The sequence below is a fragment of the Anolis carolinensis genome, unplaced genomic scaffold, assembly GCF_035594765.1.
Source record: "Anolis carolinensis isolate JA03-04 unplaced genomic scaffold, rAnoCar3.1.pri scaffold_14, whole genome shotgun sequence".
In the NCBI taxonomy this organism is placed as follows: Eukaryota; Metazoa; Chordata; class Lepidosauria; order Squamata; family Dactyloidae; genus Anolis; species Anolis carolinensis.
This window is the reverse complement of record NW_026943825.1, coordinates 7,005,306-7,028,002: the sequence shown is the minus strand read 5'-3', so window position 1 is coordinate 7,028,002 and position 22,697 is coordinate 7,005,306. Positions and strand designations below refer to the sequence as shown.

Genomic DNA, 22,697 nt, shown 5'->3' with positions numbered 1-22,697 from the left:
TTACAGAAAAAGCAGTTCAATACGCTGTAATGTTATGTTGTAATTACTGTATTTACAAATTTAGCACCAAAATATCTCGATATATTGAAAACATTGACTACAAAAATGGCTTGGATAAGCGAGGCTTGGATAAGTGAGACTCTACTGTAATAATAATAATAAGTCCAAAACACCTGGAGGGCCAAAGTTTGTCCATGTCTGATTTAATCTGATTGAATGAAACTGTAATTCAGTAACACTATTTGGCAGACGAGGCTAAAGAAGGCCTTGTAAAACGACAATGACCATAGCACTGAACCTGATGGTTGAGTGGTGTCAAACTGCATTAAATCTACAGTGCAGATGCACCACGTGCTTCGCCTTTTGGAAAGGCATGCATCCCCAGAGATAATTGTCTGCAAACTTGTTTTAGACCTAAAACGGTTTCCGTGTTCCAAGGCTTTTGGATGGCAAAAAAATCTGGAGCACAAAATGCAGCATCTCCAAAAAGGAGCTTTTTTTCTCTGCCGCCTCCCTTCCCCTTTCACTCCTTTCCTGCAAAGAGGAGAAGGCTGCCTCCTTCTCTGCACCAGCCGAGGCTGATAAATATATCCCATCCTCCCCGACTCCTCCCGATCCCAGGAATAGAAAACAGAAGGTATGAGCTGCATCTCCTCAACACATACAAATGCAAGAACACACTGTTGTGTCCCTGTTCATTAATACTGTATATAATAAAGATCATTCTTGTCTTACACAGCAACAATGCCTGGGTTGGACCAGAACCCCATCATTAGCTGATGGCCTTACGTTTGTTGTTATTATTATTATTATTATTATTATTATTATTATTAATAATAATAATAATAATAATAATAATAATAATAATAATAAAACTTTATTTATATCCAGCTCCTGATGGACTCGGGACGGCTTACACTGGGACAAGCCCAAAACAGTATTACATCAATAAAAATAGTAACACAATAAAATCACACTATAATAACACTTCTCACAAAAGTTAAAAATAACTTAAAACACAGACAATAATCCCAATCTCAAAGTATATCTTGGGTACCCGCCATTTCAATACATTGTAAAGTTTTGGTGCTAAATTCGTAAATACAGCTACAGTAGAGTCTCACTTATCCAACATTCGCTTATCCAACGTTCTGGATTATCCAGTGCATTTTTGTAGTCAATGTTTTCAATTCATCTTGATATTTTGGTGCTGAATTCGTAAATACAGTAATTACTACGTGGCATTACTGCATATTGAACTACTTTTCTGTCAAATTTGTTGTATAACATGATGTTTTGGTGCTTAATTTGTAAAATCATAACCTAATTTGATGTTTAATAGGCTTCTCCTTAATCTCTCCTTATTATCCAACATATTCGCTTATCCAACATTCTGCCGGCCCATTTACGTTGGATAAGCGAGACTCTACTGTATTATTATTATTATTATTATTAATAATAATAATAATAATAAAAACTTTATTTATACCCAGCTCCAGCTCCCGAAGGACTCAGGACAGCTTACACTGGGACAAGCCCAAAACAGTGTTACATCAATAAAAACAGTAACACAATAAAATCACACCATAATAACACTTCTCACAAAAAGTTAAAAATAACTTAAAACACAGACAATAATCCCAATCTCAAACAATATCTTGGGTACCCGCCATTTCAATACATTGTGAAGCTTTGGTGCTAAATTCGTAAATACAGCTATTACTACGTAACGTTACTGTGTTTTGGACTTCTTTTTCTGTCAATTTGTTGTAAAACATGATGTTTTGGTGCTTAATTTGTAAAATCTTAATGTAATTTGGTGTTTAATAGGCATTTCCTGGATCCCTCCTCATTATCCAACATTTTCACTTATCCAACATTCTGCCAGCCCGTTTATGTTGGATAAGTGAGACTTTACTATACAATGAAATAAAATATAAACATTACAGTTTCAATGTTTTAAATGTTGTCCTGACCAAGCCTCTCTCGTCTCTCCCAAAATTCTTAGATCTTGGAAAAGTTCATTCCCCCCCCCCCCCCCCCCGCCCCGTAGGCAACACTTCCCACAATCCACCATTGACTGTTGCAGAGTCCTGGGAATTGTCCTTAAAGAAAGGCTATTTCCCAAGGGTTGTGAGTTGCTCCCCCGGGTCTCAGGCCATTCTCCCCTGTGATGGCCGGTGACACACAGCTAGAAAAAAAAGAGGGAGATTGCATAAGATTTACATAACATGTGCTTATGCTAATTTGTGTGTTTATAGTCACAAAACTCAATTGCCGGAATGCTACATCACCTTTTACATAATGCAACTTTTGTGTCTTCTTAGCGAAGATAATGTCTCGGAGTAACGGTGTGTGTGAGCGATGAAATGCATCACGGGAACAATGTGCATCAAGTGCGCAAGGGTCCCCTATTTGCAAGGGTCAGTTTGCCAGTAATGTGCCAACTGGAGCTTCTTGTACACTTCCATATAATCCAGAGTATCAAAGCAGATAATACAGATTATCTGCTTCGAACTGGATTATATGAGTCTTCACCAGGCATGGGCAAACTTCGGTCCTCCGGGTGTTTTGGAGTTCAACTCCCACAATTCCTAACAGCCTACTTTCAAAATCATATACAAACAAATTACTAGGGGGTACTTGCATCGTGGGGCCCCTGGTGGCGCAGTGTGTTCAAGCGCTGAGCTGCTGAACTTGCGGACCAAAAGGTCCCAGGTTCAAATCCTGGGAGCGGAATGAGCACCCGCTGTTAGCCCCAGCTCCTGCCAACCTAGCAGTTCGAAAACATGCAAATGTGAGTAGATCAATAGGTACCGCTCCGGCGGGAAGGTAACGGCGCTCCATGCAGTCATGCCAGTGTCCACATGACCTTGGAGGTGTCTATGGACAATGCCGGCTCTTCGGCTTATAAATGGAGATGAGCACCAACCCCCAGAGTGTGAGTAGATCAATAGGTACCACTCCAGCGGGAAGGTAACGGCGCTCCATTCAGTCATGCCAGTGGCCACATGACCTTGGAGGTGTCTATGGACAACGCCGGCTCTTCGGCTTAGAAATGGAGATGAGCACCAACCCGCAGAGTCGGTCACGACTGGACTTAACGTCAGGGGAAACCTTTACCTTTACCTTTAGTACTTGCATCGTAACATAATTGCAGCCAGGCTTTGAAGCTGTAAGGCTATTCAATGCTAACCAAGGTGGCCAGTTGCAACATTCCCACTTGCCTCTGATAATTCGAACCTGCGACCTTTTGGTCCTCAAGTTCAGCGGCTCAACGCTTTAACATGCTGCGCCCACCATCCTTTAAAACATTGTTCTTTAAAACCAGAATTATATGGTCTGAAACAATTATACCATATAATCTGTCTCGGTCTCTGTTTGATGTGTTTATGGGCATTGAATGTTTGCCCTATGTGTGTATAATGTGATCCGCCCTGAATCCCCTTTGGGGTGAGAAGGGCGGAATATAAATACTGTAAATAAATAAATAAATAAATAAATAAATAAATAATAAACCATATAATCCATAGCATGGAGCCCTTAAGTGTTAAACTGGAGTCAAACTGCAGTGTGGATGCTCCCTAGGAGGATGTAAGCAAGCCCATAAGTACGAGGGTTGAATGAAAAGTAATGCCTCCACCTTCGTAACTCCTCAACAGATGGCAGTCCTGGTCTGTGGCAGGTATTGGCTTGTTCAGTAGACTCTCCTCTACAGTTCCATTTGGTGGGAAGCCTTAGCATTGAACGGTTGTGCTGTTAAAATGTGAAGTATGGAACCCTGCGCAGACAGGGAAGCCTTAGCATTGAACGGTTGTGTTGTTAAAGTGTGAAATATAGAACCCTGCGCAGACGGGGAAGCCTTAGCATTGAACGGTTGTGTTGTTAAAAGGCGAAGTATGGAACCCTGCGCAGACGGGAAAGCCTTAGCATTGAACGGTTGTGTTGTTAAAAGGCGAAGTATGGAACCCTGCGCAGACGGGGAAGCCTTAGCATTGAACGGTTGTGTTGTTAAAAGGCGAAGTATGGAACCAAATGGAACTAACTGTAGAGCAGAGTCTACTGAACAAGCCAGTACTTGCCGCAGACCAGGACTGCCATTGGTTGAGGAGTTACGAATGTGGAGGCATTACTTTAAATTCAATCCCAGTATTGAACCCCAGGCTATTATTGTGAATGGGAGCTGCAACTAGGTGCAGCAACTTCTTTCCACGTGGCAACCCAGTGATTCTTGCTAACATAAAAAGACACAAAACTGGAAGGGTTTTTATGATCATTCCCTGCCCTCCGCTTCTCTTGATCCTCTTTGGGAGCCAAAGTCCTGACTGATTCTCTTTGGATCATGATCCCCTTTGGACCAAGAACCCATTCTTTGCAGGGTTTCGTTCCCTGACTCATTAATGACAATGATGATGATGATGATGATGATGATGATGAGGCCCGGGCTGTGGCGCAGGTGGGAGAGTAAGCCAGTGCAATTAACTGCAATGAATCACTCTGACCAGGAGGTCATGAGTTCAAGCCCCGCTCGGAGCCTATGTTTGTTTGTCTTTGTTCTATGTTAAAAAGGCATTGAATGTTTGCCTATATGTGTAATGTGATCCGCCCTGAGTCCCCTTCGGGGTGAGAAGGGCAGAATATAAATGCTGTAAATAAATAAATAAATAAATAAATAAATAAATGATGCCATTTTGCAAGGACTTGGGAGACGAGGATTGAAACCGGCTGGGTCTAGCGCACCTTCCTTCTTTTCCACGGTGAAGGTATCGTGATATTCACCAAATGTGAATGGGGCTCATTTTGGGACCCATGTTTGGACAAATCCGCCTTCTAGAGAGGTGGGGAAGCATCCTCCCGGTGGAACACGCCAAGCACATGTGATTAAGGGGAGCTACAGTCCATAAACCCTTAGAGAGCCAGATCTGCTCGTATTTAAGCTCCTAGGCTGGGCATTTTGCGTACTGTGCTTAAGAGATCAGAATGCGAGGCATGTGCCATCACCTCATTAACACTCTGCTTCCTCGCCCACAGGTTTCATTTGCCTCGCCATGTCGCGTCTGTCGCGTCTGAAGGCGTCAGCCTTGCTGTTGGCTCTCTTCCTCCCAGCGCCGTTGGCAACCGTGGACGACCACCTGAGCTTCCCCGGGACCGGGGCAGCGTCCGCGGATGGCAGCAACCGAAGTGCCAAGTGCGAGGAGGCCACCGAGTGCAAAGAAGGCGTCATCCTGCCCGTGTGGCTCCCCCAGAACCCTTCCGTGGGCGACAAAGTGGCCAGGGCCATCGTCTACTTCGTGGCGCTGATCTACATGTTCCTGGGCATGTCCATCATTGCGGACCGCTTCATGTCCTCGATCGAAGTCATCACCTCGCAGGAGAAGGAGATCACCATCAAAAAGCCCAACGGCGAGACCACCACCACCACCATCCGCATCTGGAACGAGACGGTCTCCAACCTGACCCTCATGGCGTTGGGTTCCTCCGCTCCCGAGATCCTCCTCTCCATCATTGAAATCGTGGGCCACAACTTCAACGCCGGAGATATGGGGCCCAGCACCATCGTCGGGAGCGCCGCCTTCAACATGTTCATCATCATAGCGGTCTGCATCCACGTGGTCCCGGAAGGCGAGGTGCGGCGCATCAAACACCTGCGGGTCTTCTTTGTCACTGCGGCGTGGAGCATCTTCGCCTACATCTGGCTGTACCTCATCTTGGCCTGGTTTTCTCCTGGTGTGGTCGAGTTATGGGAAGGCCTTCTTACCTTCCTCTTCTTTCCTCTCTGCGTGCTTCAGGCTTGGGTGGCCGACCGGAGGCTGCTCTTCTACAAGTACGTTCAGAAGAAGTACCGCGCGGACAAAGCCCGGGGCCTTATCATCGAGACCGAAGGCGATACCGGTTACCCGAAACTGGACATGGAGATGGATAACTCACTCAAGGAGGGGTGTGAAGGCCTCGTGGATGGGGAGAAGGACCAGGACGACGAAGCCCGGCGGGACATGGCTCGCACTTTGAGGGACCTCAAGCAGAAGCACCCAGAAAAGGACATGGAACAACTGATCGAGATGGCGAACTACCATGTGCTGGTTCAGCAACAGAAAAGCCGAGCCTTTTACCGCATCCAGGCCACACGCATGATGATCGGCGCCGGGAATATCCTCAAGAAGCACGCTGCCGACCAAGCCCGCAAAGCGATAAGCATGCAAGAGGTGCGCGTGGAAGAAGACGAGTCCGTGACCAAAGTCGGCTTCGAACCGTCGCATTACCAATGCTTTGAGAACTGTGGCTCCGTGGTGCTGACCGTGGCCCGCCGAGGAGGGGACCCCGGCCGCGTCACGCTGCGAGTGGACTTCCGCACCGAGGACGGGACAGCCAACGCCGGCTCGGACTACGAGTTTGCCGAGGGCACTTTGCTCTTCAAGCCGGGGGAGACGCACAAGGAAGTGCGCGTCGGCATCATCGACGACGACATTTTCGAGGAGGACGAGTACTTTTACGTCCACCTCAGCAACGTGAGGGCCGCCTGGTCCGAGCCGGGGCCTGAGCCTCCCCCCAAAGCGTGCCTCGGCCCTTCCAAGATGGCAACCGTCACCATCTTCGACGACGACCACGCCGGCATCTTCACCTTTGAAGGAGCCTCCATGCGGGTGAGCGAGAGCGTGGGTGCCGTGCGCATCAAGGTGCTGAGGACCTCAGGGGCCCGCGGGCGAGTGGCCATCCCCTTCCACACCATTGAAGGCACGGCCAAGGCGGGAGAGGATTACGAGGAGGTGGCCGGCAAAGTGGAGTTCCAGAACGACGAGACCATGTAAGAGATGGGAGAACGGCGTGGGTGGGTCGGTGGGTGGCTGGGAAGGAAGGAAATGTGCATTTTGTGAATTAAGAGAGAGATGTGATGGGTTGCGGTGAGTGTTTCAGGTTGTATGGCCATGTTCAGGAAGCATTCTCTCCTGACGTTTCACCCACATCTATGGCAGGCATCCTCAGAGGTTGTGAGGTCTGTTGGAAACTAGGCATGTGGGGTTTATGTATCTGTGGCAGGTCCAGGCAATCTCATCGTTTTATTTTGATTATGGTTGTGTTATTTACACTGTTGTAAGCCGCTCTGAGTCCCCTCAAGGGAGATGGGGCAGGGTATAAATAAAGTTGTTGTTATTATTATCAGGGAACGGAACAGAGGGAGCTTTGAAAAAGCCAATCCAAAACCAAACCAGTCATGGAAGGGGTGAAACTAAATGTCCAGCAGAAGGTCCCCTCTTTGAAGGGCTATCCAGTCCAAATTTGGATTAAGAAGCCCACAAGGTCGGATTCAATCAGGGCCAGCTAACATCTCCCAACAAAGGAAGCAGCCAGGCTTTGAAGCTGCAAGGCTATTCAGTGTTAATCATCCTGGCCAATGGCAACATTCCCATTTGCCTTGTTTCGAACAGACCTCACAACGGGTTGTTGTGAGTTTTTCAGGCTGTATGGCCATGTTCCAGAAGCATTCTCTCCTGACGTTTCACTATGGCAGGCATCCTCAGTGGTTGTGAGGTCTTTGAGAATGCCTGCCATCCTTGATAGTAGTAGCAGTAGTAATAATAATAATAATAATAATAATAATAATAATAATAATAATAATAATGGTCTGCCAACTGCAAAAGGCCACCCTACTGGGATCTGCATGCATCATCCAAAAATACATCACACAGTCCTAGACACTTGGGAAGTGTTCGACTTGTGATTTTGTGATACGAAATCCAGTATATCTATCTTGTTTGCTGTGTCATAATATAATAATGATGACAATAATGATGATTATTGAGTCTCCTCCTCTAGAAGTTTTGAAGCAGAGGCTGGATGGCCATCTGTTGGGAGTGATTTGACCTCACAACCTCTAAGGATGCCTACCATAGATGTGGGCGAAACGTCAGGAGAGAATGCTTCTGCAATATGGCCATACAGCCCAAAAAACTCACTGCAACCCTGTGATTCTGGCCATGAAAGCCTTCGACAAGATATGTGATGGATGATAGTCCAATGCAGCATTTCAGATTGCTAAAGAATAATAGACCGCAAGGGCCATCCAGTCCAACACACAATCAAAGCACCCCTGACTGATGGCCATCCAAGCTCTGCTTAAAAACTCCAAGAGAAGGAGACTCCACTGAACTCTGTTCTGTTTTATATGAATTAGTTAAGATTCCCTTTTAACGTATGATATGGGACACAAGAAAACTCTCATGAAGAGAAGACTGAGAGCGAACATGATGGCCACGTTTAAATAATTGAAAGGATGTCAAGGCAAGCTCGTTTCCTGCGGCTCCAGAATCTAGGACACAACGGAGCCGTGGATTTATATGGTGGGAAAAGAGATTCCACCTAAACAATAGGGACAGCCTCTCGATGGCAAGAGCTGTTCAACGCTGCTTTGGAGTCCAGCGCAGTCTCCTTCTCTGGAGATTAGACGGCCGTTCATTGGGAGGGCTTTGCTTTACTTATGATTTCAATTTAGATGGTCAATCTTATGGATCTAGTTCCTTTTCTAATCCCCAATAACTGACAAAGGAAGCTTAATTTTAATTTAATCTTACTATTTTAAAGCCCAAGGCACTATAGTAGTGCCATTTGTAAGCCACCTTGAGTCCCCCCCCCCCCCCCGGGGTAGAGAAAGCCGGGATATAAATATGGTAAACAAATAAATAATAAATAATACCAACTCTCTACTTTTCTCCTGTTTTGCTGTTTACTCTGCAAGGCTAGAGCAGGATCCTTCACCCCTCTGCTCCCCAACTGAAGCTTTATTGCATTGGGTTGCAGTGAGTTTTCAATATTATACGTATATACAATACCAGCTGTGCCCGGCCACGCGTTGCTGTGGCAAAGTGGTGGTGGTATTGGTTAAAAATTGTTGTGTAATTTTTATTTGACGTTATTTGTATTTTTTAATTAATTTTATTGTAAGTTATCTTTTTATTTATTATATTTTATTATTTTCTTGTATTCTTTTTAGTTATTTTCTGTTATTATAGTATTTTATTGTATTAATTTTTTAGTGTTTTTTATTATTTTTTATTGGGTTGCTAGGAGACCAAGTTGGAGGAGCTTAGCCTTCTAACTGGCAGCAATTGGATAAAAGCAATTATTCCTCTCCCTCTAATTAGGACTTTATTTTTCTTTTCTTTTTGTTTTATCAACCTAGAGGCGTGGATGATGGGTTGTGTTGTCAAATTTCGAGGTTGGGGGGCCTGTAGTTTTGTTGTTTTGTCTGGTGCCGTGATTCCATCACTCTTTTTTATATATAGATACAGTAGAGTCTCACTAATCCAAGCTAAATGGGCCGGCAGAAGCTTGGATAAGCGAATAACTTGGATAATAAGGAGAGATTAAGGAAAAGCCTATTAAACATCAAATTAGGTTATGATTTTACAAATTAAGCACCAAAACTTCATGTTATACAACAAATTTGACAGAAAAAGTAGTTCAATACGCAGTAATGTTATGTTGTAATTACTGTATTTATGAATTTAGCACCAAAATATCACGATATATTGAAAACATTGACTACAAAAATGGCTTGGATTATCCAGAGGCTTGGATAAGCGAGGCTTGGATTAGTGAGACTCTACTGTATTATATTATTAGTATACCATAATATTAGTATTATATGTTATTATATTGTTATATAATTATTGTATTGTTCGAATCCTAGAATGGGTTGCTGTGAGTTTTCTAGGCTGTCTGGCCATGTTCCAGAAGCATCCTCTCCTGACGTTTCTCCCACATCTATGGCAGGCATCCCCGGATGTTGTGAAGTCTGTTGGAAACGTAGCAAATTGGGTTTATATCTCTGTGAAATAATCTCCTGGGTGGGAGAAAGAAAGAACTCTTGTCTGTTGGAGGCAAGTGCGGAATGTTGCAATTGGCCACCTTGATTAGCATCGAATGGCCTTGCAGCTTCAAAGCCTGCCTGCTTCGTGCCTGCGGGAAACCGCAGTATCGGACTACACAGAGAAGCCATTAAATCCACAAACACGTGGACAATTTCAACAGAAGGGAGGAAACCATGAAAAATGAACAATATTAAAAAAACCTCTAAAATCAGGTCAATAAATAAAGAACAACGCTCAGAAGATAGGGGAATTCCAGGCAGGAAACGATCAGGGCCAGCTAACGCCTCCCAACAAAGGATTCCCCCAGGCAGGAAGAAGCCAGACTTCAAAGCTGCAAGGCTATTCAATGCTAATCAAGGTGGCCAATTGCAACATTCACACTTGCCTCAAATAAACATCAATGAGGTCTTGAAGCTGCAAGGCTTTTCAATGCCAATCAAGGTTATTATTTTTAATCATAATAATAATAATAATAATAATAATAATTTTAATTTTATTGTTGTATTGCTAATCAAGGTGACGATGATGATGATGATGATTATTGTTGTTATTAATAACTTTATTCTTGTATCTCGCCCCATCTCCCCGAGGGGGCGGCTCACATGGGGAACCAAGCCCAACAATATACAGAAATACAACAATATAAAATACAAAATACAATCCAATCACGACAAATTAATACATAATTATAATTGCCACATTCACACTTGCTTCCAACAGACAAGAGTTCTTTCTCCCACCCTGGGCATTATTCCACAGATATATAAACCCTGCTTGCCTAGTTTCCAATGTACCTCACAACCTCTGAGGATGCCTGCCATAGATGTGGGCGAAACGTCAGGAGAGAATGCTTCTGGAACATGGCCATACAGCCGGGAAAACTCACAGCAACCCAGTGATTCTGGCCATGAAAGCCTTCGACAACACCTTATTGCTTTGTTTATGTTCAACCAAACTCTGGAGCGTCCGCCAACTTTCCTTTAAGCAAGACTAACCTAGGATTATCCCACAATAAACATGAAGATTTGAGAACAACACAGGATCATCCATGAAAATGAGTTGTTAAACCAGTGTAAACAAACCCTGAGAGATATGTCATATTGTCATAGTCTCGTGCCAGTTTGGAACACCAGGCACAGACATATTATTCCTCCTTCCTTTGGATTCGTAATTGCTCAGTTGTTATTTCTGCTCAGAGTATTTGGTTTTCCTCCCATAAGAAATTTACAGTTTTAATATGTTTGCAGGTTTTTTAACTGCTTTTCCTTTGTTCTGATTGGGAAGAGGGTTTGTGGGCTGGGATTTGGCTGGCAATCTGGGTGAGAGATTGTGTAATAAGCAAGCAAACAAATAGAAAAGGGGAGGAAGGACAAAGCAACCATTCTGGAAGGGGTGGATTATGGGAACTGCTGAGACATAAAATACATTGCACCCAAAGGGACCAAAAAAGACCGAGATGTAAACCTAATTTGCCTGTGTTGATTAATGCGCATAGAGGTGCAAATTTGGAAATTATTACTATACAATACATTTCACTTTGGGAGACTGCAGTTCCCACAATCCATGTTGAGGTCATGACTTGGATGAGTTGCATTTTTGGACTACAGCCTCCAGAATCCATGATGCTACAGGGACTGGATGGCCATCTGTCGGGAGTGCTTTGATTGTGTCTTTTGGTTTTTGTTTTGTTTTTTTTTCGTGTCAGGAGCAACCTGAAAGTTGCTTCTGGAGTGAGAATTGGCCGTCTGCAAGGATTTTGCCCAGGGGACGCCCAGATGTTTTGATGTTTTACCATCCTTGTGGGAGGCTTCTGTCATGTCCCCGCATGGAGCTGGAGCTGATAGAGGGAGCTCATCCGCGCTTTCCCCGGGTGGGATTTGAACCTGGCAGCCTTCAGGTCAGCAACCCAACCTTCAAGTCATGAGGCTTTTATCCCCTAGGCCACCGGAGGCTTCGTCTTTTGGTATGACAGGAAGGGAATGGACTAAATGGCTCTCCGACTCTGTGATGCTACAGGGACTGGATGGCCAACTGCCGGGAAGGATTTGATTGTGTCTTTTTGTATGACAGAAAGGGAATGGACTAAATGGCCTTCCAACTCTGTGATTCTACAGGGACTGGATGGCCATCTGTCAGGAGGGATTAGATTGTGTCTTTTTCTATGACAGAAAGGGAATGGACTAAATGGGTCTGCAACTCTATGATTCTACAGCGACTGGATGGCCATCTGTTGGGAGTGCTTTGTGTCTTTTTGTATGGCAGAAAGGGAATGCACTTAATGGCTCTCCAACTCTGTGATTCTACAGGGACTGGATGGCCATCTGTCGGGAGTGCTTTGTGTCTTTTTGTATGGCAGAAAGGGAATGGACTAAATGGCTCTCCATGATGCTACAAGGACTGGATGACTGTCTGTCAGGAGTGCTTTGATTGTGTCTTTTTGTATGACAGGAAGGGAATGGACTACATGGCTCTCCATGATGCTACAAGGACTGGATGACTGTCTATCAGGAGTGCTTTGAGTGTGTCTTTTTGTATGACAGCAAGGGAATGGACTACATGGCTCCCCAACTCTGTGATGCTACAGGGACTGGATGGCCATCTGTCAGGAAGGATTTGATTGTGTCTTTTTGTATGACAGAAAGGGGGTGGACTGGATGGCCTTTGGGGTCTCTTCCAATTCTAGGATTCTATGAACTCTGGTGACATTTTCAGTGGCACCTCTCAGTGTTCAGTGGCGCAGGTTAACTAGCCCACCCAATGCCAGGATGAGCTGGAAACGCACCGACCGGCACGTGCGAGGGGCATATGTGCCCGGCTATCTCTCCGTCTCAGCAATCCTCTTGTTCTCTGCCTGGCTGCCTTGTCCCCCTCCCCAACCCGCCCACGTTCGTTCGCCATCCCTGCGGCTCCGTCAGACACATGGAATTAATTTCTGGAAATTTTAATCTTTCACCCGCCGAAGCCGCGCTGCAGCAACCTCCAGCTCCCCATTTGACAGGCCCTGACCTAAATTGCACAAGGGAAGGGAAAGTGGTGCCGGCGATGGTGTCGGGAGGGAAGGCGGGTGCCGTGTTTGGCCCACAGGGCGGGCGAGAGACACGCCAAGGCACCGCGTGTGCGGCCGACAGGCCCCGAGCAGCGGGTGCAAACGGGAGCAGAGGCAAACGTATGTGTGCAAATACGCAGGAGCGCATAGATGTGCAAAGGAAGAAGCAGAACAGGGCGGCAGATGGGAGTAAATGCAATATTGTAAAAATTGAAAATATTGAAAACAAACCCTCAATCCCCTTCTACGGGGTTTTTTTAAACCAAGGCTAAATTGCCATCTGTCGGGGGTACTTTGATTGTGTTTCCTTGCATGGCCGGGGATTGGACTAGATCAGTGATGGCCAACCTATGACACGTGTGTCAGCACTGACACGCCTAGCCATTTTTGCTGACACGCTGCCGCATGCAGATTGATTGGATGACTAATGCCTTTTGTGGCCAAATTTGGTGTGATTTGGTCCAGTGGTTTTGATGTTATTCCATGGGAATTATGCACATTACATATATATATATATACATATATATATATATATACACACACACACACACACACACACACACACATATATACTAGCTTTTCCCGGCCACGCATTGCTGTGGCTTATGGGAATCCTTTGTTGGCCAGGTGGAATAGCAGTGAATAGCCTTGCAGTCTCAAAGCCTGGCCATTTTCTGGAGTAGCTGGAGCTTTTTGTTGTATGAACATAGAGGCATGGATGAGGGGTTGTGCTGCCAAGTTTAGTGTTTCTGGGATGTGTAGTTTTGTTGTTTTGTCCTAGGCCGAAATTTACCCTTTTATATATATAGATATACATATATTCTATTATTGTAGTATATTAGTATATTATTATTATTACTATTATATTTTTCATTATTCATGACTACATTGAAACTACAATAGAGAGAAATCAGCGTGGGAATTGCAAGGGGTACCATAGATTGTTGTACATGGAAATAATGGTAGTAAATAGTTTTTGATTTATTAAATACAGTTACATATTACAAGTATATATTTTTGTTATTTAAACTATATATATTGTGAAATTATGTTTGATTTTTTTCTCAAAGTCACCCAAGTCATGCTAGGTTTTTTGGTGAATTTTGACACACCAAGCACCAAAGGTTGCCTATCATTGGACTAGATGGTCCTTGAGGTCTCATACAGTTCTGTGATTCAATGAACACCCATATTCTCCTCTTTCGCCTCCATACCGGCAGTCTCTTTGTGTTTATAATTAAGGAACTAAACATATGGCACCAAGCGAGACCCAGGCTGCTGAGCATGACGGCAGGGACATAGTTGGGCTAGAAAGACGCTGTAGGGTTGGTTCATAATGAGAAGAAAGGGTGTCTGTGTGTTTGTATGTGTGCGACAGCAGCGGGATGTGAGCTTTTTGACAGCCGGGCTCTTGCCTCTTACACAGAAATGACTCCAGCGATGTTGGGTGGCAGATAAGAGTGGTGGGAGTTTGCGTAGACACAAATGCCAGGGTCATCTAGCACCCACTTTTTGCTTGATATTCAAGCAGTGCTTCTTGTAAGTCAGAGCATAGTCCGGAGTGACTCCCAAGTATTTTGGAGTGTTGCAGTACTTCAGTGGGATTCTTTCCCAGGTAATTCTCAGAACTCGAGATGCTTGTCTTGAAACACGTCTGCATTTTGGATGGATTAGGAATCAGCTGGTTTTCACTGAAATAGGCAGTAAGAGCACCTAGAGCTTCTGTTCAACCCTTTCAAAGCTCCCTGCTTGGGCGGTGATGGCATGATCATCAGCATAAATGAAACTCTTTATCCCTTTGGCGTAGGAAGAGGAAAGAGCCATAGGCATTGCAATGGTGCCAGCAGGAATAGATGTAGCATCACAGAGTTGGAAGAGACCCCAGGGGTCATCCAGTCCTACCTCATTCTGACAGGCAGGAAAAGCACAATCAAAGCACCTCTGACAGATAGCCATCCAGCCTCTGTTCAAAAGCCTCTACCACACTTTGTGGCAGTGAGTTCCTCTCTTGAACAGCTCTTACAGCCAGGAAGTTCTTCCTAATGTGTTGTCGAAGGCTTTCCTAGAGACAAGGACTGGGAGCAATGGGTTCAAATTACAGGAAAGAAGATTCTAACTGAACATTAGGAAGAACCCAGGATTTTATCTGGTGACTGGGCTTGGCCCCATGTAAGCCGCCCGAGTCCCTTCGGGGAGATGGGGCGGGGTATAAAATTATTATTATTATTAATATTATTATTATTATTGACACAGCGACATTGTATGACACAGCAAACAAGATAGATATGTTGGATTTCATATCACAAAATCACAAGTCGAACACTTCCCAAGTGTCTAGGACTGTTGATGTATTTTCGGATGATGCGTGCAGATCCCAGCAAGGTGGCCTTTTGCAGTTGGCAGATCGTAATTTTGTCAATGCCTATTGTTTCCAAATGCTGGCTGAGATCTTTTGGCATGGTACCCAATGTGCCGATCACCCCCGGGACCACCTGCACTGGTTTCTGCCAGAGTCTTTGCAGTTCAATCTTGAGGTCCTGATCGTGGCTGAGTTTTTCCTGTTGTTTTTCGTCAATGCGACTGTCACCTGGGATGGCGACATCAATAATCCAAACGTTTTTCTTTTCCACAACTGTGATGTCTGGTGTGTTGTGTTCCAGAACTTTGTCAGTCTGGATTCGGAAGTCCCACAGTATCTTTGCGTACTCATTTTCCACAACCTTTGCAGGTTTGTGATCCCACCAGTTCTTTGCTGCTGGGAGGTGGTACTTGAGGCATAAGTTCCAATGAATCATTTGGGCCACATAGTTGTTGTTGTTGTTGTTGTTGTTGTTGTTGTTGTTGTTGTTGTTATTATTATTATTATTATTATTATTATTATTATGTCCACGATGGGAGAAAGAACTCCTGTCTGCTTGAGGCAAGTGTGAATGTTGCAATTGGCCACCTTGATTCGCATTGAATGGCCTTGTAGCTTCAAAGCCTGGCTGCTTCCTGCCTGGGGGAATCCTTTGTTGGGAGGTGTTAGCTGGCCTTGATTTTTTTTCTTGACTGGAATTCCCCTTTATTTTTCTGAGTGCTGCTCTTTATTTACTGCCCTGATTCCCCAGTCAGGAAGCAGCCAAGCTTTGAAGCTGCTAGGCTATTTGATGCTAATCAAGGCGATCCATTTCCTGCGGAGATGGGCTTTTATTTTGTTCTGTTTCCGTCCCTAGGAAATACATTGAAATAAAAATTATCGATGACGAGGAGTACGAGAAGAACAAGAACTTCCACCTGGAGCTGGGACCGCCAGTGCTGCTGGACACCGGCCCACGGCACGGTCAGTGCAGAGGAAAAACACGAAACGAAGGGAAGGTTGGCATGGGAAGAGGAAAGGAGAGTATATGGTTTGCAAAAGGGACTGCCTGAGGGCACTGGGTGAAGTATGGGCTGAGGACCACATATGGCTGAGGACCACATAGGCTGAGGATCACATAGGGCAGTGTTCCTCAACCTTCCTAATACCACGACGCCTTAATCCAGTTCCTCATGTTGTGGTGACCCACCAACCATAACATTATATCCATTGCACCTTCATTACTGTCATTTTGCTCCTGTTATGAATTATAATGTAAATAATAATAATAATAATAATAATAATAATAATAATAATAATAATAAACTTTATTTATACCCCACCACCATCTCCCCACAGGGATTCGGGGCGGCTCACACGGGGCAAGGCCCAACTAGCACAATTTACAGAAACAACAGCATAAATACATTGAACAATATACAAAAAATAATAAAACACAGTAAGACAATAAAAGAAGAGTTAATACAGCAGTAAATCAATCAACCACCAAGTACAATTCAGTCGACTTCATTGCTGGGGGGGACTGCAGCAGCAATATAAAATAACATCCTCACTTAAAATGCCAGAATAAAAGGGACCTAATAAAATTCAAGTAACTGATACACAGGCTGTATTTATATTCACTGGACCAAATTTGGCACAAATACCCGATACGTCCAAATTTAAATACTTGTTGGCACAGTGTGTTAAAACGCTGAGCTGCTGAACTTTTAGGATGTTTTTAAGATGTTTTTTAAAGATGTTTTTAAATTGTTGATTTTAGCCGGTTCTTGTAAGCTGCCCCGAGCCCTAGGGGAGTGGCGGCATATAAGTTTGATAAATAAATAAATAAATAAATAAATAAACTTGTGGACCAAAAAGGTCCCAGGTTCAAATCCCAGGAGCGGAATGAGCGCCCGCTGTTAGCCCCAGCTACTGCCAACCTAGCAGTTCGAAAACATGCAAATGTGAGTAGATCAATAGGTAAGGTAACGGCGCTCCATGCAGTCCTGCCAATGGCCACATGACCTTGGAGGTGTCTACGGACAACGCCGGCTCTTCGGCTTAGAAATGGAGATGAGCACTAACCCCCAGAGTTGGTCACGACTGGACTTAACGTCAGGGGAAACCTTTACCTTTACCTTACCTGGGTTGGGGGGATCATGCTTATCTTTCCCCCCATTTTTCCCAACCCAGGGGACTCCAACGAGAATCGACTGCCTGAAGGAGGTGAAGAGATTGCCAAGATGGGCTGCCCCACTCTGGGAGAGTACACCAAACTGGAAGTTATTATCGAGGAGTCCTATGAGTTCAAGGTAAGACACATAGGGTGAGAAAGACAGCTGGACTTCTCATTTCCAAGAATGTATTCTTTCTCTGGACCAAAGTGGAATGCTAACCTCTTTCCCCCTTGGCTGGTCTGAAAATAGAAATGTGTGTCTGTATGTGTTTGTATTCCCCACTGAAGTTCTTCCTTGCCCTTCTTTTCCAGAGCACTGTGGACAAATTGATCAAGAAAACTAACTTGGCGCTTGTGGTTGGCAGCAGCAGTTGGAGGGAACAGTTTGTGAGCGCTGTCACCGTCAGTGCTGGTATGTTTAGGATGACGAGTTATATATTCCATGTCTAAATGCTGCACTTAGCTCTACAACTAATATTAACTCTGGGTTATTTGTGCATATGCGTTCATTGGGAAATGGGGTGAACAATAATCGAGTGTAGTTAGAAGACAGTTGAGGCTTGAGTTCCTTGGAAGTACCGGTAGATGTTTTAAAGTTTAACCTGACAAGAAATGTATGTTTCACTTTGTATCTTCAACTTATAGTCTTAACAGTCTCTTTAAAACTATATTGCTCTGTATAGCTCTTTTATAACAGGCTGCTTCCAAGGAACTCAAGCCTCAACTGTCTTCTAACTCCTAATACTGGCTTCTGCACTTACAGTAGAGTCTCACATATCCAACATAAACGGGTCTGCAGAATGTTGGATAAGCGGATATGTTGGATAATAAGGAGGCATTAAGGAAAAGCCTATTAAATATCAAATTAGGTTATGATTTTACAAATGAAGCACCAAAACATCATGTTAGACAACAAATTTGGCAGAAAAGGTAGTTCAATACGCAGTAATGCTATGTAGTAATTACTGTATTTATGAATTTAGCACCAAAATATCATGATATATTGAAAACATTGACTACAAAAATGTGTTGGATAATCCAGAACGTTGGATAAGCGAATGTTGGATAAGTAAGACTCTACTGTAGATGTTTTAAAGTTTAACCTGAAAAGAAATGTATGTTTCACTTTGTATCTTTAACTTATAGTCTTAACAGTCTCGTTAAAACTATATTGCTCTGTATAGCTCTTTTATAACAGTCTACTTCCAAAGAACTCAAGCCTCAACTGTCTTCTAGCTCCTAATACTGGCTTCTGCACTTACTTCCTTCTTAGCACTTTAATCCCTTCCTACCTTACCTTATCCCATATTATCCCAGTTGACTCTCTGACGCTTGTTTATGCACTTTATTAAAGCTTTGGATATTGTGTTTTATATGCCCGACTCCTTTTATCTCCAGTGGCTGATGCTGTATTATTACTCATTTGTTCTGATTTTACGTGTTTTATTGTATTTTTAAAATGTTTAAATTTTATTTGATTTATGTTATTACTGTTTTTGTTTTGATATTTGTTGTAATTGCTTTATTCTGTTTTGTTTTGGGCATCGCCCCATGTTAGCCGCCCCGAGTCCCTTCGGGGAGATGGTGGAGGGATGGAAAAATAAATTATTATTATTATTATTATTATTATTATTATTATTATTATTATTATTATTCTGTACGCTAACAGATTCAAGCCTCAACAGCTAACTCCTAACACTGGCTTCTGTACTTTAACAGACACAAGCCTCAACATCTTCTAACTCCTAACACTGGCTTTTGTACTCGAATAGACTCAAGCCTCAACATATTCTAACTCCTAACACTGGCTTCTGTACTCTAACAGACTCAAACCTCAACATCTTCAAACACTTAACACTAGCTTCTGCACTCTAACAGACTCAAGCCTCAATATATTCTAACTCCTAACACTGGCTTCTGTACTCTAACAGACTCAAGCCTCAACATTTTCTAACTCCTAACACTGGCTTTTGTATTCTAACAGACTCAAGCCTCAACATCTTCAAACATTTAACACTAGCTTCTGCACACTAACAGACTCAAGCCTCACCATCTTCAAATACTTAACACTAGCGTCTGCACTCTAACAGACCCAAGCCTCAACATCTTATAACACCTAACACTGGCTTCTGTACTCTAACAGACTCAAGCCTCAACATCTTCAAATACTTAACACTAGCTTCTGCATTCTTAACAGACCCAAGCCTCAACATCTTCAAACACTCAACACTAGCTTCTGCACTCTAACAGACTCAAGCCTCAACATCTTCAAATACTTAATACTAGCCTCTGCACTGTAACAGACTCAAGCCTCAACATCTTCAAACACTTAACATAGCTGCTGCTAACAGACTCATGCCTCAACATGGTCTAAATCCTAACACTGGCTTCTTTTACAGGTGATGATGAAGATGATGACTCTGGCGAGGAGCGCCTCCCTTCCTGCTTCGATTACATCATGCACTTCCTGACCGTCTTCTGGAAGGTCCTCTTCGCCTTTGTGCCGCCCACCGAGTACTGGTGTGGCTGGGCCTGCTTCTTCGTCTCCATCTGTCTCATCGGGGTGCTCACCGCCCTCACCGGGGACCTGGCTGGGCACTTCGGCTGCACCATCGGCCTCAAGGACTCGGTCACGGCCGTGGTTTTCGTGGCGCTAGGCACCTCCGTGCCTGGTCAGTGGGGGAAGGGGGCGGGCATCTGTTTCCGTATGTCGGCTGTGCAACACGAGCCTCGTTTTGCACGGCACTGGGCAAGCGAATGCGCAGTGCTCTGCAGAATGGTGCCAAGCCTTCCCCTGCAGCATGGAATTCAATGCAGGCAAAAAAGTGCGGCTTTCTTCGCCCACATATGTGCCGGAGAACTTAGGCATGGAGGCAAAGTGCTTGAGCAACCAGCATGGGCAGGGATTTCCAGAATGCAAATATGTTGCTCTTCCCGGAGAATATAGTCCTTAGCTGCAGAATAGTGACGAGAGCCTGATACCGCTTGGAAAATACATTTTTGCATGACGTCTCCCAGAACCTGTACGGCCATTAAAAAAACCTCTGATAGGTTTAATATCCCACGAGGGATGTCATCCGTGTGTTCCCACGCAGTTTGGGCTGAAGCAAATCCCAAGCGCCTTCTTGCGATATTGAAGGTGCAACTCCGTCGCCGGCAGCTAGGCTCCGGTGCATTTTAATGACTTGGATGAAAAAGCAGGAAATTTAACTTTCTGTGGCTGGCAAAGCCGGAGGCAATGCTGAAAGAGAAGGAAGAGGCGGCTGCACTTAACCGGCTCTCCGGAGGATGGGATTAGGAAAGGGGAAAGCTGTGTCTCGGTGCGCTGGTGGAGAAAGTGAGAGGGATAATTCCCAGAGTAAGAAAGCAAAGTGCTATGAAGTGCTTAAATCCCCATTTACATATGTGTGTGTATTAAGGACAGCATTGAGGGGAGCAAAGGTTGTTTGCAAGGACTGGAAGCGCATTTGTGTTTCCGAAGCTCACTGAGCAAAACAGACCTATTGCTCATTATTCCTGAAGCTCAGGAATATATTTTTCCTCATAGAGATGTTCAATGTGTTGTCGAAGGCTTTCATGGCCGGGATCACAGGGTTGTTGTATGTTTTCCGGGCTGTATGGCCACGTTCCAGAAGATATTTAGAAATATTACTAGCTGTGCCCGGCCACGCGTTGCTGTGGCTAGGACTTAATTTTTCTTTTCTTTTTGTTGTATGAACGTAGAGGCGTGGATGAGAGGTTACGCTGTCAATTTTCGAGGTTGTGGGGCGTTTAGTTTAGTTGTTTTGTCTGGTGCCGTGATTCCATTACCCTTTTATATATATGTTGAGGCTTGGGTCTGTTAGAGTGCAGAAGCTAGTGTTAAGTGAAGATGTTGAGGCTTGAGTCTGTTAGAGTACAGAAGCCAGATGGCAGAATGGGGTTGGACTGGGTGGGCTTGGGCTGTGAGTTTCCCGGATGGTATGGCCATGTTCCAGAAGCATTCTCTCCTAAGCTTAGTTTCTCCATACCTCACAACCTCTGAGGATGCCTGCTATAGACGTGGGTGAAACGTCAGGAGAGAATGCTTCTGGAACATGGCCATACCCCCCGGGAAACTCACAGCAACCCAATGTAAATAATGTTTCTTAAACAATATCTGTACAGGAAGCCCGAAAGCATTATTTGGTGGATTGAACCATGCAACTGGCAGTTAATATTGATGGCAACCAATCCATTAGTGGGACTCCAAGGCATGATTTAAATGGATTCAGAGGCAGATTAACTAACTGTAATTAACGAACAATTACAGCACTTTGCTAATCACTTTAACAGCCGCAGCTCCATCCTATAGCAACCTGGGATTTGTAGTGTGATGATCATAATATTTATGTGTGTGTGCATTTTATGGTTACCCCATTAATGTCAGTTTTCTCCTGGTTGTGGATGATCAGATATCAGTAATGATGCTAGATCCTTTTCTATGCATCCTCACTAGAAAGGGAGAGAGGGCGGGCTATAAATAAAGTATTTATTTTTAATATTTTTATTATATATATATATATATATACACACACACACACACACACACACATACATACATACATACTAGCTGTGCCCAGCCACGCGTTGCTGTGGCGTTGTCTGGTGGTGTTGGTGAGAACTTGTTGAGGCTGGATGGCCATCTGTCAGGAGTGCTTGGATTGTATCCTCCTGCGTGGTAGAAGGAAGTTGATCTGGATGATCCTTAGGGGTCACTCCAAACCTTAGGATTGTATGATGATGTTGTTGTTATTATTATTATTATTATTATTAGTAGTAGTAGTAGTAGTAGTAATAGTATTGAGAGGCTGGGTGGCCATCTGTTGGGAGCACTTGGATTGTGTCCTCCTGCGTGGTAGAAGGAAGTTGATCTGGATGATCCTTATGGGTCACTCCAAACCTTAGGATTGTATGAAGTTGTTATTATTATTATTATTATTATTATTATTAGTAGTAGTAGTAGTAGTATTGAGAGGCTGGGTGGCCATCTGTTGGGAGTGCTTGGATTGTGTCCTGCATGGCAGAATTGGGTTGGACTGGATGGCCTTTAGGGGTGTCTCCTAACTGTCTGATGCTATGATTCGATGTGTCTTATTATTGTGCAGATATGGGATGGCCATCTGTGAGGAGTGGTTGCATTGTGTCCTCCTGCATGATATAAGGAAGTTGAACTGGATGATCCTTAGGGGTATCTGCTAACCTTAGGATTGTATTATTAATTATTATTGTTGTTGTTGTTGTTATTAT

General features: G+C 44.1%; 1 protein-coding gene across 1 annotated transcript in view; it reads left to right on the top strand.

The window, feature by feature from the left end:
- LOC100567949 (sodium/calcium exchanger 3) overlaps positions 1–22,697 on the top strand; it is a 52,647-nt gene that overhangs the window by 25,982 nt on the left and 3,968 nt on the right. The window contains exons 3-7 of the mRNA XM_062965093.1: positions 5,032–6,802; positions 16,128–16,234; positions 17,447–17,565; positions 17,742–17,841; positions 19,829–20,101. Coding sequence (XP_062821163.1) covers positions 5,032–6,802; positions 16,128–16,234; positions 17,447–17,565; positions 17,742–17,841; positions 19,829–20,101 — 2,370 coding nt within the window. The remainder of the gene's footprint in view (positions 1–5,031; positions 6,803–16,127; positions 16,235–17,446; positions 17,566–17,741; positions 17,842–19,828; positions 20,102–22,697) is intronic.